Genomic DNA, 14,933 nt, shown 5'->3' with positions numbered 1-14,933 from the left:
ATAAATAGTTTGGACAAGAAGAGAAGAGAAGCTTTCGAAATGTGGTGCTACAGAAGAATGCTGAAGATTAGATGGGTAGATCACATAACTAACGAGGAAGTATTGAATAGGATTGGGGAGAAGAGAAGTTTGTGGCACAACTTGACCAGATGAAGGAATTGGTCGGTAGGACATGTTCTGAGGCGTCAAGGGATCACCAATTTAGTATTGGAAGGCAGTGTGGAGGGTAAATTTCGTAGAGGGAGACCAAGAGATGACTACACTAAGCAGATTCAGAAGGATGTAGGTTGCAGGAGGTACTGGGAGATGAAGCTTGCATTAGATAGAGTAGCATGGAGAACTGCATCAAACCAGTCTCAGGACTGAAGACCACAACAACATTCCTCAGCGTCTATATTCTATCTGAGAATATTACCATTATATCCTTATTTTCCATTGGTTATTGTGTTCAATTTATCCTTGTTTCACATTGATTATTGTTGTAGCCATCTTCCACTTACAGATGGAAAGATTAAGTAAACATGAGTTTTAGAATACTGACAAATGTTAATATAGTATTGTCATCGTTTTGATGTGTAATGATCAATAGCATTCAAAAATTTAGGCCTAACATGTTAAGAGAATACAGGTGTAGACTTATATTCTGTTTTATTTAAAGCGATGCCATTATTTGCAATGCTACCCTTGCTCCCTGAATCAGTTAAGGCCTCAAACATAATCTGAAGTATCTTAATTAAAACCCGAGGCCAACAGATCTTTTTTGTGCATTCTACGTGTTCCTTGAGAAGAACATTTTTAATTTGTAACAATGATCCTTGGCAGTCGTTCTATTGATGACAGTCAGGATTCACTACTCTCCTTTTAGTGTTTTTCTCAAATCTTGTTCATGTAGTGCTTCTCTGTTGTCTATTTCTCTCACAGATCTTTCCTTCATAATATCATGAGTTTTCATCACTCCTTGCAGCTCTCCATTTATTAATTAAAAAGTTGCCCTTCCCTACCTCTTTACAGTAGTAATATGGATTTGGTTCTTCCATTGTGTTGAACCATACCTCTGTGCTTTGCGAATGTCCAAAGTTTAGGTAGTATTTCAGTGATGGTAAGCATGACAAATGAACAGTTGTTGTTTTTACTAACCATCATGAAAAGGAAAGAAGAGAAAGAACAGACAACAAGTAGAATAATACTTTAGAGAATATTAACAAAGGAAAACATCACAGGGTTGTGGGATTATTAACTATTTGTTCTTTATCTCATCCTCCTGATTTTTTAACTTATTTGTAGACAAGGTGATCATGAACAGTCTGAAAAGCTTGTAAGGGTGTTGTAGGGTGAGATATAATTGTTAAGAAAAAATATATAATTGTTAAGAAAAAAATTTGATATGTTAACACCACTTTGAAGTTAGCCAATCAGGCCATTGTGTGTGCAGATTCAAGTGGTTTGCCAAATACAAATAGTGTTAGTTGCTGTTATAACATAGATGATATCACATGAGACTTGTAGTCCTTTAGCTATGGTTCAATTCCTGCTACCTACCCATGTCCAATTTTTGAATCATTCTCTTGTTCGATTTTAAGAAACAAAACAAAAACCTCATTTGGCGACACCATCTCTGACAGCCCACTTGGATTTGCATGCACAATGGCCTGATTGGCTAACTTAAATGCTAATTATCTCAGAAATGAGACTATTCTCAAAATTTTTTCTTAGCAATTATTTTTTACTACAACCTACTATGAAACACCCTTACAAGCATTTCAGATTGTTTCTGACCAACCTGTATACGTATAATTAAAAGTAGTCTGGCTGACTGCTATTCTCCTATGATATTCAACTGGACCAATAATTTAATCGGAAATGCTTCTGTGTCTCTAGCACCAGAACTTTCTTCTGGATTAGATTTATATACCAAATCTTTTTGATTGGTCTACATCACTCAGTTCAGCACATGCTTGCTCCAACTGCATAGCAGCTCCTTTGAGATTCTAACTTTTCTGCATTCTAGCTGTGACTGTGACAGTGTTCCCAGAAATGCTCTTAGAAATAATAGCAGAAATGTATTGTCCTTAGGACTGGTTATGAGAAATTTCTGGCTCTGCAGTTTCAAGATATATGGGATCTTCTACAATTTTCTTTCATTGACTTCCTTCCCATCAATTGATCTGATTTTAATCCTTCCTGTATGTACATGACACATTTCAGGCAAATGCCGGGTTGGTTCCTTTGAAAGGGCACGGCCGATTTCCTTCCCAATCCTTCCCTAACCCGAGCTTGCGCTCCGTCTCTAATGACCTCGTTGTCAACGGGACGTTAAACGCTAACCACCACCACCACCACCATGTACATGACATTTAACTCCTACTTCACAGTGATATTTTTCAACTTGGATCAATTTTCTCCCTACTTCTGCTGACATCTGCTTTCTTGCTAAGTATTTATCTCCTGTACTGTCACTGACTACATGGGCAGTCTAAGCTACTTATATTTGTCACAGTTTACTGGTGTTCATACTACACTGAGGGGACAAAAGTCATGGGATGTCTCTTAATATCATGTCAAACATCCTTTCACCCAGTACAGTAAAGCAGTTCAATGTAGCATGGACTCAACAAGTCATTGGCAGTCCCCTGCAGAAATATTGAGGTGTGCTGCCTCTGCAGATGCCCATAATTACGAAAGTGCTGCTGGTGCAGGATTTTGTGTGTGAACTGACCTCTCCATTATGTCCCATAAGTGTTTGATGAGATTGTTATTGGGACATGTGGGTGGCTAAATCATTTGCTCACATTGTTCAGAATGTTCTTCAAACCAATTGCACACAATTGCAGCCCGGTGACATGACATTGTTGTTTGGGAACATGAAGTCCATGAATGACTGCAAATGGTCTCCAAGTAGCCTAACATAATCATTTCCAGTTGCTAATCTCTTCGATTGGACCAGAAGACTCAGTTCATTCCAAGTAAACACAGCCCAAACCATTATGGAGCCACCACCAGTTTGCCTAGTGCCTTGTTGGCAAGTTGAGTCCATGGCTTTGAGGGTCCTGCACCACACCCAAACCCTACCATCACTTCTTACCAACTGAAATTGGGACTTATCTGACAAGGCCACAGTTTTCCAGTCATCTAGGGTCCAACAGATGATAGGGCCATGAGCCCAGGAGAGATGCTACAGTTGATGTCGTGCTGTTAGCAAAGGCACTGTCATTGGTCAGCTACTGCCATAGCTGATTAAAGACAAATTTTGCCTCATTGTTCTAATGGGTATGTTCATTGTATGTCCAGCTTTCATTTCTGTGGTTATTTCATGCAGTGTTGCTTGTCTGTTAACACTGACAACTCTACCCGAATGCCGCTGCTCTTGGTCATTAAGTGATTGCTGGTGGCCACTGCATTGTCCATGTTGAGGGGTTACGCCTGAAATTTGATATTCTCAGTACACTCTTGACTCAGTGGATCTTGGAATATTGAATTTCCTAACAATTTCCAAAATGGAATGTCCCATGCGTCTAGCTCCAGCTGCGAGTCCCCATTCAAGGTCTGTTAATCCCCATTGTGCAGCCATAATCACGTCAAATACATTTCGTGTGAATCACCTAAGTGCAAATCACAGCTCTGCCAGTGCATTGCCTTTTAATAAACTAGTGTCCAAAATTAAAGCAACAGACCAGTATTTCCCGGTTCTATGTATAATTAACGATACAATCATACAAACTGTCAACAGATGTCTGTACGATTGTGTCCTGCATGGAAGGTGCCACTCTGGTCAATGAACAACAGACCAGTGATGACATCAGGGCACTTATCAACTCCAATAGTGTTTGCTGGGTAGTCCCACATCACAGTTGCTTTGTACACAGTTACCGCGGTGCAGTATGGTACAGGAAGATGCCTACCAGGCTCTCTGCAGTGGAGGGCCATGGGAAGAATAGAAGCAGGACAGTCGCAAACTGATGTGACCTGATGGCTTAATGTGGATCGTTCTGTTGTTTTTTGGATGTGGTAACAGTTTATAGAGATTAAAATTGTATAGCAAAGACAAGAGCGGGGCTGACCAGTGTAACATCAGAAAAAGAGGATCGCTATTTGCGTGTGTGGGCATGATGGTACCGCCTTAGTACTGCACAGCAACTAGATGTGTTGTAGTGAGGCAAACGGTGTACAGAAGGCTTTGGCAGTGGCTTTTATTGTCGGAGACTTGCTGTATGTGTATCTCAGACGCTTCATCACAGAAGGGAATGTCTAGAGTGGAGCCTTCAGCAGGCAAGGCCAATGTTCTTTTCACTGATGAGTCCCAATTCGGTCTGAACAGTGATTCTCGACGGATTCACATCTGGAGGGAATGTAAAACATGATTTTTGGGACCCAATCATTGTGGAAAGAGACTGATATCGAGGTCAATCCCTAATGTGAAGTGGGCAGGGATTATATTGACCACTCGAAACACCTCTTCGTGAAATTGTATCATTAAACCGGCAAGTTTTAACTGCTGTCAAGTATCATGCACAGTTGTTGCAACATACTGTAGGTGCAGACTTCATATTGCTGGACGATAATCCTTGACCTCATAGAGCACGCATTGTTTATGTTTTCTTGGAAACAGAAAATATTGCACGCATGGCATGGCCTTCTCTCTCTCCTGATTTGAATCCCAGAGAGCATGTCTGGGGTGCACTACGGACATGGGTTGCATCACTTCAGCATCCACCAACCACTCTCCAAGACTTGTGAGCGGCAGTGCAAGAAGAAAGGGCATTATTGCCTCAACATGAGATTGATGACATCATTCACAGCATGTCATGTTTGCCAGGCCTCCAGGCCTGTACTGCTGCCGGAAGTGGTTACACCCCATACATAGTGCATTAACCAGTTGTCAGCATGTGCATGTAAATCCGTTAAGTTGGAAAAAACAAAGAAAATTTTTTGTCTTCTGTTATGTAAGTTGCAATTTTTTTTAAATATATTGTTTCTACTTTACTATCACGTGATTATATTGTTTTGTGGCAAAATAAATGCAACCTTCCAAAATTTTGATTTGTTGCTTTAATTTTGGACACCAGTGTATCTTGTATACATGGTACTACTGCCACCTGTATATGTGCATATCACTGTCCCATGATTTTTGTCACCTCAGTGTACATCCCTTGTACGAAGCAGCTCTCCATTTCATTCAGTCTGTTTGGATATAATTTCACACCATCCACTCAAATTTAAACTGTTAATATTTTTCTTCATTGTATCTATTTTAGTAGCCAATGTGTAAATTGAAGGGGATCACTGCTATCAGCTGCAATGGGACATTAGGTGGAATTAGCAGCTACGAGTGAAAATGTGTACTGGACAAGGATTCAAACCCAGGACATGTCTGAAAGAACATGTCCGAAAGAACAAACACAGTGGATTCATATAATTGATATGCCTAGCTGGGCAATGGCTCCACATTCTTCAGTGTGGATGCGCAAATACATCTGCTTCTTGTGGGAATCTCAGAGTAGTGAACAATGAGTAAATGGACAGGGACTGTGGATAGGTGGTGCTCAGTGGGAATTTGGATCAGCTGTGAAGTTGCTGAGGTAGTCCGTGTAGTTGCAGTAACACTGTGTCCTGGGTGGCACAGTGATTAATGCAACTGCCTAGAAAGGAGGAGATTCCGTATTCGAATGCTGGTTTGGTACACCTTTTTGCTCGTCGCCACTGATTCCAGGTAATGTCCCACTGCAGCTGAGAGCAGTGATCCCCTTACACATTGATATAATTGGTAGCCAATGTGTTAGTAGCTGAATCTGTACCAAGCTTAACAGATACTGTCTTTGAAATCTGTTCTACCATAGGCGTTAATTCATTTTTGTTGCAGCCTGAACACAATGTCTTCGAAGTCACTGCATTAGTTCACTCAATCATCTGAGAAAGCCTTACCTTCAATTTTCTGATACATCCAGCACTAATGTTCCATTGCTAGTTTATTCTAGCAATAACACCTCAACCAGGTTTACTTTCTCAAATATTTCAATAAAACCAGCTACTCTACAAATGCTAACTATCAGTATACTCAAATACACCTACAAATTAATTCCAAGGCTGTCAATACTGTCATCTTAGAAACTTCTGCATTTCTACAAACAGAACCTCCCCACCAATCTGTTGATGACAGTGGTGATTCTGAATAGAAGAAGTGAAGAAAGCAGTCTACCTGAACATATTATTTTCCCTGCAACTCTGGTCCCTCGCCATCTCTTTACTGCGCATGAGCACCTGACACCAAGTGTGCAGTATGCAGTATATTGAGGCTCACTCTCAAATTCCTCTCTAGTACCAAGGCTACCAAATCCATTTCTGCCATGGCTCTGATGTTCTGTAATGGTTTTCCACACCTTTTCAGTAATACTACCTTGTCTACACACTGAATACATAAGTCAACTAGTGGCTGTTCATGACAGTAGTACAAAGTTCCACTGCATAAAATCTATCTATGGGATAAGGTGCACAGACTCACAGATGATTTTTAATTGTATGTCAAATAATTATAAATGATTTAAATGATAAGCTTCTCTGTTGTCAAGAGTTGCTTCATTTCACTAGAACCATTACGATTCTGTGTAACTCATTGCTTATTCACCTTTAATCTAAATACCACTTTTAATTCTATTTTTGTCATATTTACATGACTGTTTTGTGCTGGTGTGGCATGGTAGTTGGATGGTCTTACACCTACTCTTGCTAGATGCCAAAGGAATCATTTTCACAGCTGCAGGGGACTTCACTTTATCATAGGTCAGCTAGTTAATATGAAATATTTGTAAAGTATACACACAAACCTTCTTCATAAATCACTCTACCTGTTATTGCATATCAGATCAAATTCCCCATTGTACTGCCGGCCGGGGTGGCCGACCGGTTCTAGTCGCTACAGTCTGGAAACCGCTATGGTCCCAGGTTTGAATCCTGCTTGGGCATGGATGTTGTGATGTCCTTAGGTTAGTTAGGTGTAAATAGTTCTAAGTTCTAGGGGACTGATGACCTCAGAAGTTAAGTCCCATAGTGCTCAGAGCCATTTTTGAACCCATAGTACTTCCTTAGATTTTTGATGCATTATGAATGCAATGTAAGTTTATAATGAAATGGCGAATATTTTTTGTGTGATATAATAACAAATTAAGAATAGTCAGATTTTTCCTTTACTTGTACTGTGAAACCTTTCTTCATGCCAAATTTCATGATTCTAGGTCAACAGGAAGCACATTATAGTTTTGGACGAGTGAGTTTGTGTGTACCAAAAAATTACTGTATCTTTTGATTGCGTTGACTTAGAAGCTTAATTTTTTTACACTACCAAGGGACATAGAGTTTTGTCTGTGACATATTTTGCTCATCTAGATCCTCTACCTGTTCCTGAGCAAAAGATATCTGGACAGACAGACAGGCAGACAGACAGCTAGACATGAAAGTCTTCCATACGAGTTCCAATTGCTGTACAGAATCCTAAAAATGATATTTATTTAAAAATGTTTCAATGCAGAATATTTGTACCATGATAATCAACTAAATGTAAGTTATACTTTAAACAATAGGAACCAGAAAAAGAATCATAAAAGAAAGTTGACATTTCATAACAGGAAAGGGGAAAAAAATCTAGTATGGATGCTAGGAGTGATATCAAGGGAAGTGGATCAGTTCCACCTCATTACATTTCAGTCTCTAGGGAGTAGGGAGATGAACTAAAGTTAGTTAGCTGCCACTGAGGACTCTGCCAGATGTTCATGGAGTTGGTTTTGAGAAACATATTTTCATTTCTTTATTATGCTGAAAGTTTAGGTACTAGAGTAAAAGTATATTCTGTCACCATTTCATGCATTCATTTATTTATGACAGGTGACTTATTCAGTTGTCATGCAGTGGACAATCCCAGCCCCCAGTCAGAAAGGGCGCTTCTGAAGCAGTATGGTCCAGATGTCCCAGATGCTGTTATTAATCGTCTGGTAAAGGCATTTGGGGAACTGCGCTCCATGGCAGACCAAGGCCTAGTGCAGTATCCGTACTCTACTAGAGAAGTTGTCAACATTGTGAAGCATCTGCAGGTCAGTTACTGTTCATTGTACTACTGGTGTCTCACTGTGTATATCAAGTAGTTCAGTAAATCAGCACTATGCTGCTGCTTTGACTGACTGCTTTCAGCTTAATGCGGTGAATAGTTTTTTGTTTCTACAATTGTAAATGGTTTATTCAATTAATTCAAAAGAATTAGCATCAGAAATGAATGTTTAAATTAATTTATACAGGAGACGAGGAGATTTTTAGGGTCCAGTGTCTTCAGCAAGAGCACAAGTTTAAGCTGTGACTTGAAATGAGATTAAAGCTGTCTAAGCATTTCTGTGTGTCATCAGGAAAAATCTCCTACTGTGAGACCAGTGTACTTTGTGTACTCACTATCAAACCAAGCAATTCCTTGCACTTGATAAATATGTATGGGAAATGGATATATAGCCTTAACACTTTCCCCCGCTCTCTCTGCCCATTTCCTCCTCCAACCTCTCTTTGTCCACCTCCTTCTCCAACCTCTCTTTGTCAATGACTTCATCCTTTACTGCAAACAAAGCCTTGATTAGGAATCAAAATCACTTAAAATTAATGGGTAAATCTGTTGGGATTATTGTACACACATCAAAAAAAGTTTTGCGGTACCTCAGTTCCGGAAACTGTACAGAAAATTGGAATGGAGAGCAACATTAACATCATTTTATTACTCATGAAAACCACACATTGCACGCTGTACCACCATACAACAAGACCTTCAGATGTGGTGTCCAGGTTGCTGTACACACCGGTATCTCTAATACCCAGTAGCACGTGCTCTTGCATTGATGCATGTCTCTATTCGTTGTGGTATACTATCCACAAGTTCATCAAGGCATTGTCTGTCCAGAGTGTCCCACTCCGCAACGGTGATTCGGTGTAGATCCCTCAGAGTGGTTGGTGGGTCACGTCGTTCATAAGCAGCCCTTTTCAATCTATCCCAGGCATGTTCGATAGGGTTCATGTCTGGAGAACATGCTGGCCACTCTAGTTGAGTGATGTCATTGTCCTGAAGGAAGTCATTCACAAGATTGTATGATGGGGGCATGAATTGTCGTCCATGAAGATGAATGCCTCACCAATATGCTGCCGATATGGTTCCACTATTGGTGGGAGGATGGTATTCACATATCGTACAGCCATTACAGTGCCTTCCATGACCACCAGCTTTGTATGTTGGCCCCACATAGTGCCACCTCAAAACAGCAGGGAACGTCCACCTTGCTGCACTCGCTGGACAGTGTATGTAAGGCGTTCAGCCTGACCAGATTGCCTCCAAACATGTCTCTGACAATTATCTGGTTGAAAGCATATGCGACACTCATCGGTGAAGAGAACATGATGCCAATGCTGAGCGGTCCATTCGGCATGTTGTTGGGCCCCTCTGTACCACGCATCGTGGTGTTGTGGTTGCAAAGATGGACCTTGTCATGGATGTCGGGAGTGAAGTTTCACATCATGCTGTCTATTGTGCACTGTTTGAGTCATAACTGACATCCTGTGGCTGCACAAAAAGCATTATTCAACATGATGTCGTTGCATTCAGGGTTCCTCTGAGTCACAGTCCATAGGTAGTGGTCATACACTGCAGTAGTAGCCCTTGGGCGGCCTGAGCGAGGCATATCATCGACAATTCCTGTCTCTCTGTATCTCCTCCATGTCTGAACAACATCGCTTTGGTTCACTCTGAGACGCCTGGACACTTCCCCATTTTACTATTAATATTATCTGCAAGGTCATTAATATACAGTACCAATGGCCTCGCCACATTGTTAACTCAGGTTCCTGCCAGATCAGCGAAGTTAAGCGCTGTCGGGCTGGGCTAGCACTTTGATGGGTCACCATCCGGTCTGCCGAGCGCTGTTGGCAAACGGGGTGCATTCAGCCCTTGTGAGGCACACTGAGGAGCTATTGCTTGAGAAGTAGTGGCTCCCATCTTGGAAACTGACATATGGCCTGGAGAGCGGTGTGCTGACTACATGCCCATCTATATCCGCATCCAGTGATGCCTATGAGCTGAGGATGACACGGTGGCCAGTCAGTACCACTGGGCCTTCATGGCTTGTTCGGGAGGAGTTTAGTATAGTTTTTTCATTAATATACAACATGTATAGCAGGAGTCCTGACACACTTCCCTTGGGCACACCTGAAGTTACTTCTACATCTGATGATGACTCTCCATCCAAGATAACATGCTGTGTCCTCCCTACCAAAAAGTCCTCAATCCAGTCACACATTTCACTTAGAACCCCATATGATCATATTTCGACAATGAGCATAGGTGCAGTACTGAGTCAAATGCTTTTCGGAAATCAAGAAACACTTCATGTACTTTGTTGCCTTGATCCAAAGCTTTCAGTATGTCATGTGAGAAAAGTGCAAGTTAGGTTTCTCCCTTTGATGTAACGGGCGAATTGTGGCACCTTGAAAACATTCTAAGATGTGAGTTGGCATGGCCGCATGGGCCGCTCGGCCAGCCGGGGTCCAGCAGCAAACACGTGGTGCTGAATCTTAACGGGATGTGAGGGGTAGCCCCAACGCATGGTCCAGCTGCGTGGCTGGGAATTCCATTGTGACACTGTATCGATGAAGGAGACACACTGGGAGTGCCGAAGATGGTGGACTTTGTGAAACCTTAATGGCAGACATTTCACAGTTCATATAGAAATGAATAGTAGCCAGAAGAATCATGATATCTCAAAAAGAAACATGTACATTACCATTATTTTCACGATTCTGATGGTGCAATCAGATTTTCAATATCTTTATTAGTTTAAAGTTTAGTATCTGACGGTAAATTATAAAGTAACACCCAGCAACAAATTTCCCAAATTTAAATGCTTCATCCAATTTCGTCGATCGACATGTCTTTAGAAAGCTATTAATGTAAATCTAAATTGGTATAAATTACAGGAATGTAACTTAAATAGTACATGAGTTATTGGAGGTCAAAGTGGTGGAATACTATCGATCACATCAGGGCATAAGTACTCCACAGTTACACGAAAAAATGGTAGCTGCATGCTTATAAATATTTTTATTCATCTATGTCTTTGTTTATATATCAGATGTATACTATTCATGAAGAAACTGGTCAGTTATTTACTGTTTGTTAAAAAGCACAGAGACGTTAGGCTACTGGCATACTTTTGCTTGCTATTCCTTTGACATATGTCTATTTAATTTGTTTATGTATTTGATAATGTGTGTGTTAGAGAGTATTTATGGTCCAGCCATAGGAATATTTATTTAATTTCAAGTTATTTAAATGTAACTCCACTATTTCATATGTGTTTTAATATGTTTGTGGGTACACGTTGACTTGGAGACTTGGAGGGAGCACTCTAGCCAATCACAGCACTTGTTACTAAGAGAGACATGTGGATGTTGGGGAGGAGCATCTTTTTGAGAGAGGACATGAGGGCAGTTCGGAGAAAGGTGGCAGTGCTGGACTGTACGGCACAGGACAAGGGGAGTTCAGGACAGTACGGTGCGACAGATGCACAGTCGCGGGAAAGACTTGGAGAGTGTGGAGCAGTTTGTGCATGATCACAAGAGATAGAAATACTTTGGAGATCCGACTTGTAAACTTGTGAGATTTTTGTGGCTTCTACAGTGAAGATTTAGTGTGCATTTAGAAGTGAATATCTCGCGAGCTATGTTGTTGTTCATAACTAATTATGTGTAGTAGGAATATATTGTTTCCCTGTCATTCAACTTATGTTATATTTAATTTTTGGACCATTGACACCAATAAGTGTTTTACAGAAATATACCGCATTCTCAAAAGTACTTCTACTATCATACTCATCATTTAAAGTCATTAAAATAGTTCCTGCAGATTTTATTTATTGCAATCTTTCATTTATAAATTTATATGTTACTTTCATAATTCGCAATTGCTGAATGATAGAAACCTTCAACCATTCAATTCATGTGTGTATATTTATTGTATAGTGTAGGCTCAGCAGTATTTGGCCTGTAATGCGGCAACTACGTATCCCAGTCCCTAGACAACGAAACCAGCCAAAACTATTAATATTGCAACTCTTTGAGTCAGAAGGAACGTCGTTGAGGGCCATCACACCACGTCATTTCTTTTATTATTTTGAAAGCCCACAACATGATAAGTGTTTTCGAAATCCATGCTGGTTCGCATTGAGAAGGTTATTATTTTCAAGATACCTTATTATGTTTGGGCTCCGAATATGTTCTAAGATTCTACAATGGCTTGCTGTCAGGCATACTGGTTGCTAGTTTTGTGGATCACTTCAACTATCCTTTTTGTAGAACTGTGACTTTTTCCCAGAACTGGGCATGGTTTTTCGTTCAAGGGATCTACAGTAGATTTTAGGAGAAGAGGTGCTAACTCAGCCACGGTATATAATCTGACAGGGATTCCATTGAGCCTTTGAGCTTTGTTCAGTTTTAATGATTTCAGGTCTTTCTTAACACTACTGACACTAATACTCATTTCATTCACCTTTTCAGTGGTACGAGGATTAAATTGGGGCAATTTTTCTGAGCTATTCTTTGTAAAGGAACATTTGAAAATGGAGTTAAGTGTTTCAGCTTTTGCTCCGCTACCCTCAATTTCAGTTCCTGTCTCATTCAGTAGGGACTGGACACGAACTATGGTTCCACTAAGAGCCTTTACATATGACCAGAATTTATTTGGATTTTGTGAAATGTGATTTAGCAATATTCTGCGATGGTAGTCACTGAAAGCATTATGCATTGCTGTCTTGTCAGTCAAACAGGTTTCATTCAGCATCTCTCTGTCTACAGCCCTACGCTTTGTTTTACATATGTTATGCAGTAATGTCTGTTTCTTTAGAAATTTCTTTACAGTGACTGTATACTGTAGAGTCCCCCCCCCCCCCCCCCCCCCCCCCCCCCCGTTATAAACTGTTCTACTGGGTACATATCTATCCAGTACATGGTCAACTATTAATTAAAACTTGAAGCAGGGGTTCCTCTACATGCTCCTGACATGTGTTGAAAATTTTAAGTTCCTTGTTAAGAGATGACACTACTGATTTTTTTATCTAGTTTACTGAACATATAAATCTTTCTGCTTGCTTTAGTTGTCCTTTGTTCTTTCATAATCATTGTTGCTACAACCTTGTCATGCTCGTTGATACCACTTTCAGTGTGGACATCCTCAAAGACATCAGGTCTATTTGTTGCCATTAGATTCAATATATTTTCCTCCTTAAAGTGGGGTGCTTCCTACTTACTAACTAGTTTAGCTCAAGGACATCTGCCATTGTCCAATGGAAAGCAGAAAAATGGAATACTTCATTCCCAGAATGACATTTCTCTCTTCACTAATTATCTGGTGCTGACAGTTTTAAGGTAACTGGTGCTGTCCTCTATGTTAACTGATATCTGTAGAGTGATAATGTGATTAAAATGTGAAAGGGATAGGCATTCAAACGACATTATTTTGAAGATGTTTCCAGAAGCACTCTGCCACTAAATCCTCTGGGGTATCTTTTTATAAAAGCATTCAATTAGCTTGTTTTGCCCCTGTTCGATGCTTACCTGACTGCTGCTGCTGATTATGGCATTAGGGACACTATCATCTAAGGTTATCATTCTCCTTTCATCCCCAGGACAGAATCTATGTATTCCATCTGCATCTAGAGTAAATTCTGTGTGCAAGTGTGAGTAAGTTTTCTAAATGTTTGTGTAGCATGTATCTGAAGTGGAATGTAGGTACCAGCCCCGTATTCACACAGTGGAATGTGGTAGACCACCTAAAATCTATAACTGACACTTGAGTTTAATCCGCCGGGCAGATTTGAACTGGGGTGGCGTGCACCTTCCTGTGTCAGAAATGAGTTCTTTTAATACAGAAAGCTGTCTGGGTGGGTTTGATGGTTATCACCACCCAGATAACTTCACATTAGGAATCTGAAACAACTTTACTAGATATTGTCCAATTCTTTACCACAATAAATAGTTTGCAATCATTGGTATTTGATGTTGTCTTGCAATAAATATTCCAATATAAATTTAATACTTCACTGCAATTAACTTCCCATTTCAGCTAGCTTCTTCTTTCTCCACGGACACTATTGCCTGTAATAAGTGAGATAATTCTGTAGGAAAGTTCTGGTAGAAAGTAAATACTTTAGAAGTAAATGAGACCACTTGCTGAAAAGCAGACATTGAGTAGTTGAGGACACACGCACACACACACACACTCACACTCACACACACACACACACACACACACACACACACATAAAGAAAACTCATATCAAAGGATTACTCCGAAAACTATCAAGTTTCCATAATTTTTTTGGTGCACCTGTTGATGACTCAACACTTCTGCTTTTTGTTGAGTGGTTTCTGTTATTGGTAAAGTACTTACATTCTACTAGAACTTTTCAACAAAATTTTATTGCCTGGTGGCCCCCACCCATCCTAAATCTTGTGTCATCCATCCTTTGTTACTGTCTCATAATTTATATCTGCTTTGCCTTTGCTGTATTGTCTGGCCACATTTTTCCTATGCTTTCCGTCTCGTCTTTGCTATGTACGTGCTTCACCGTTTCCAACCAGTGTGATCGTGCAAAACTTTTGTGATGATGCCCTATAGCTCTGGTTGTAGCCATTGTCATACATCACATGCCTAGCTCATGCATGTGGCATCCCTTCCTCCTGAATTCCTAGCCAACAAAATAGCTGCCTCCTGAGCCGCTAGCCACCTAGCCCCAACCCCAATCCCTGCCTTCCGCCTCTCTCTTCCTCTGTCCATCTCTCCTGACACAACCACCACTTCAACCTAGTCCACCTGCCGAAATGCAGCACTGGCATCATGTCTCCAGCTGGTACCGTGTGTGTGTGTG

The 14,933-nt window shown here is 40.6% G+C and overlaps 1 protein-coding gene across 1 annotated transcript in view; it reads left to right on the top strand.

Annotated features, from left to right (window-relative positions):
- LOC126281271 (von Willebrand factor A domain-containing protein 8) overlaps nt 1–14,933 on the top strand; it is a 261,118-nt gene that overhangs the window by 130,675 nt on the left and 115,510 nt on the right. Inside the window, exon 18 of the mRNA XM_049980095.1 lies at nt 7,873–8,078. Coding sequence (XP_049836052.1) covers nt 7,873–8,078 — 206 coding nt within the window. The remainder of the gene's footprint in view (nt 1–7,872; nt 8,079–14,933) is intronic.

Source organism: Schistocerca gregaria, chromosome 7, assembly GCF_023897955.1.
Source record: "Schistocerca gregaria isolate iqSchGreg1 chromosome 7, iqSchGreg1.2, whole genome shotgun sequence".
NCBI classification, from domain to species: domain Eukaryota; kingdom Metazoa; phylum Arthropoda; class Insecta; order Orthoptera; family Acrididae; genus Schistocerca; species Schistocerca gregaria.
Note: the sequence above shows the minus strand (reverse complement) of the source record. Positions and strands in the feature narration are given on the sequence as shown.